This window comes from Musca domestica, unplaced genomic scaffold, assembly GCF_030504385.1.
Source record: "Musca domestica strain aabys unplaced genomic scaffold, Musca_domestica.polishedcontigs.V.1.1 15, whole genome shotgun sequence".
NCBI lineage: Eukaryota > Metazoa > Arthropoda > Insecta > Diptera > Muscidae > Musca > Musca domestica.
Genome location: NW_026712207.1, coordinates 7131702 through 7135877, shown reverse-complemented (window position 1 = coordinate 7135877; position 4176 = coordinate 7131702). Strand labels below are relative to the sequence as shown.

Sequence of the window (4176 nt, the reverse complement as noted above, 5' to 3'; positions counted from 1 at the left end):
GCATTGCATGCATAAATAATATTTTTCCATGGACCTTTAATCCAATAAACGGGGAATTTTTAAAAAAATATTTTTCAAAGTACCTTTTCCCCAATAAACATAAATTTTTAAAGAATATTTTTCTAAGGAGCTTTAACCCAATAAACGTGAAATTTTAAAACATATTTTTCAAAGGACCTTTAATATAATAAACGTGGACTTTTAAAGAATATTTTTCCAAGGACCTTTAACCCAATAAACCTGGATTTTAAAAAAATATTTTTCAAGGACAAACAGACGAATAAATGTGATCTTTAAATTATTTAAAATTAAAAACACATTTAATTTAATACAAAAAATCCAAACATAAACAATCACAAATGAAAACATACTAATTCTACTTGCCCTTCCTTGGCATCTTCGGAGCAGTATCCTTGCAAATATTTTGGGCAATAAATTCAATGAGAGTCCTTGTAGGCCTTCCAGCCATGCCACGGCGTAAGTATTCAAAGTTTCTGCCATTGGTAGTCATTACATTTGTTGCATCCTGAAAATACAAAAACTTAAAACTTCATACACCTGCCCCCTCTCCTCCTCTTCTCACAATATGCATCCACTGGCCACAGGGTACAAATTCCCGTAGAAATGCTGCCGCTTTGCAGGGTTTACCTCCAGTGCCCACACCATAATTTTGCACATCCGATGAAGCTCCCGCCGAAATCTCGCTCGTAAAATACCACCACAAAGGCAATCGCCACACGCGATCGCCCGTGTGCATGCTGGCATGTTTTATTTGCTGCCATAAAATTTCCGAATTGGTAAAGACACCACAGGCGGCCTCACCCAATGCCTGATGCATGGCACCTGATGTGGTGCCAACGGAAATTATGGTTTTGGGACAGAAATTTTGGGCATACAACAACGTGTCGGCCAGGACGAGAACATCTTCGTGATCGGTTCCCTGGATCTTAATGTGTTTGCCGTTCATGGTCTTCACTGTGTCGCCTGGACGAAAGGCATTGCAGCCCAGGACATTTTCGCAGACTGGGATGAGACCCCGGATGTTGACCTTTGGAAATCAGATTTTCTAGAAATTATCTTCTCTTCCAAAAAAATAACGACTTACCGGCAACCTCAGATTGGCTATGGCCCGACAAGCGGCCACCACCACAGCAGCTCCCGTCACATCTCCTCTCATTTCGAAAAGTTCCTGCTTATCCTTCAAGCACAGACCACCACAATCATAAGTCAAACCTTGACCCACCAAAACAATGGGTCTCTCCTCCGATGAGGTGCCATAGTAACTCAATTCCAAAAATATTGGTGGCTCACACGAAGCCTTGCCCACCGACAGGAAGGCATTCATCATTTGACTCTCTGCCCAGCCCTCAACCTTGACCTCAACATTTACACCCGATTTACAAAGGACTTCCACAACATTTTGGGCAAATGCGGTGGGGGTTAAAATATTCGAGGGCATTTCTTGCAGTTGCCGGGCCAAATTTTGGGCGGCAGCCTTCTGTAAGCCAATACGCCATCCTTCTATGTCACACACCTCATCCTTGTGGGTATACAAATCAATGGAGGGCACTGCCAAACGCCTCTTGGCATCACGTAGCTCCTGATAGGCCCATACACCCAAAGCAGCTCCCTCCGCAGCCGATTCGGCATGACCACAATTCTCCACTTCAATGCGATCTGTATCCAGTAAAGCTAAATCCATGCATGCCTTGGCCACCGATCTCCGTATGGCCTCCTTTTGTTCATCCAGTACCTCATAGGCATTGAAGCCCAGACATTCCTTGCCCAAACCAATCATGGCCACGGCCGAATAATAGGGTATCTTTTCCGTTTCCTGGGCAAAAAGTAGGCGTGCCTCACCCACCCTGGGCATGGGACCAGACATTCGCAAAACCTCCAACAAACGTCCAGCGGTTTTTTGTACATTATAGCGCCAAGCAGCTGGTGTCAGAATTCCTGTATCATTTTTATCCTCCTCCTCGGCATAGACACCCAAGACCAGACCTCTCGATGGTGGATCGGCACATATTTCGGTGTGTTGCAGTTGTATCATTTGGTTGATGGCTTGCGAGGCATAATGACGGATTTTATGAAGACATCTCGTTGGGCCATTGGGGATACGTAGATGTGTTAAGATAGACATGTCTTAACTAAAATTGTTCAATACAAATATATGTAGATTGAAAGAGTTTTCAGATATTTTTTGGAAAATTTTAAAATTATGAAATTGAAACACAACTTGACAATTAGTATTTGAAAAACTTTTTTAGAAACTATTTTCAATGAATTTGTGATGGTGGTAAAAATGTCTTGGAAAAATAAAATAAATTTCGACCCTTGAATTCAAGGGGTATTATTTTGACGCTCGAACAAAAATAGCATTTTTTGAGAGAAAGTATGTTAAGTTTATTATAACTACGGGGAAAATTCAGTAGAATATTAAAGTAGCGAACTTTTTATACTCTCCACCATTTGGAAGAAACTTGAAAAATTTCAAGAAAAATTCCGTAGAAAAATACCGCTCTAATGAAAAACTTTATATGGGACCTATAAGAAGATGTGGACCTGCATAAGCAATTTTTATCATAGGCTGTTGTAAGGGTTCCGAACTTCAAATACGAAATTTAAAACAATTCCGGTGAATAATGTCGCAAAAATCATGAAAATACCGAAAATCAGCAGGTTCCGTTGTATGGGCGCTATACTAAAATGTGGACTTATTTAGACAATTCTCTTCTAGGACATAAAGAACTAGGGAGTAAGGTACCCACAAAGAACTCTATGTGTAGAATTTCCGACAAATTCATTGAAAAATGTGTCTAAAACTAACCACCCTTACACCAAATATCGGGGGGTACCGTTATGTGGGGGTCATCCTATATCGTGGAACAATATAGTCTATCTTCGAACTTGATCTGCCTGTGCTCAAAAGAATGATCTCTGCAAAATTTTAGCTTCATATCTTAATTCGTTTTGATCCTAGCGTGATTACAACAGTCGGACGGACGGCCAGGGCTAAATCGTCTCAGAATTTTACGCTGATCACGAAATATATACTTTATTGGGTCTAAAATTATAGTTTCGATGAGTTACAAACGGAATGTCGAAATTAATATACCCTCCATACTATGTACAGGGTGAGATGGAAAAACTGCAACCAACTATAGACTCCTCTCATTTCTAAGCCACTCATCCGACAGCTGTTAAAATGATTGTATTGTATCGTACCATCGCTCATTACCGTGATACTGGTAGCGTAGCTCGACGTAGAGGAAGTGGACAGAAGAAAACAGCAACATCAGCAGAAATGCTTCGAAAAGTAAAGAAGCGATTTGATCGAAACCCGGGGTAAGGACATTTGAATTCCAAAAAGTGTAAGAACTTACACCGCAACAGTGAGAAAATAGACTTAAAAGAGCTAAAGAGTTGCTTCGCTTGGACGAAAGTGGTGAACTTCCGAATTTGGTTTTCTCCGTCTCCGATGAGAAATCATTCGTTGTCCAGAATTTTGTAAACAAACAGAATTTATTATAATCAGCACATAAATGACCTTGTTTACTTACCAAAGAGGTCAGCTGAAAATGTGCACCTTCGGTTGGACACCAGAACTCAAGCGCTGGCCATTGTGATGGTGTGGACCGCCATAATAGCCGATGGTCGCTCTCCGCTCGTATTAATCGACCGTGGCATAAGAATAAATTCCGAATATTATCGCAAAAATATTCTGGAGGGTGTATTAAAGCGTTGGGCAAGCAAACATTTTGGCCGCAGACCTAGGACATTCCAACCGGACTCAGCACCACTGCATTTAGTACTCGCCACCCAATTTCATTTCCAGCGCACAATGGCCACCATGGACTATTGTGTCTGGAGAATTTTGGAAAGTAAGGTTGACACTAAAGTGTCGATCACCCCAAGCAAGTGCTTTGCCGGGAATGGGCCAAAGTACCGCAGAGCAACATTTGGGCAGAGTGTGACGGTTTCATTGGCCGTTTGAAGGCCATAGGTCGTACCAAAAGTGACCAATTCGAACAAATCTAAACTTATTCTAAAATTGTATGCTATTTCCGAGATTGTTTGCTTTCATTTAATAAAATATAAAAAAATGGTGTTTGACTTTTTTGCATTTTTTTATCTCACCCTGTATGAATAATTGATAGGTACAAAATTTGATAC

General features: G+C 40.9%; 1 protein-coding gene across 1 annotated transcript; it reads right to left on the bottom strand.

The window, feature by feature from the left end:
• Window positions 1-287: 287 nt before the first annotated feature.
• LOC101898028 (cytosol aminopeptidase) lies at window positions 288-2254 on the bottom strand. The gene is made up of 3 exons (XM_005185940.4): window positions 1106-2254; window positions 584-1048; window positions 288-526 (listed from the first exon to the last, which is right to left on the bottom strand). Exons 1-3 carry the CDS (start codon window positions 2141-2143, stop codon window positions 377-379), a joined length of 1653 nt encoding a protein of 550 aa, XP_005185997.1. The 5' UTR covers window positions 2144-2254; the 3' UTR covers window positions 288-376.
• Window positions 2255-4176: the final 1922 nt, after the last annotated feature.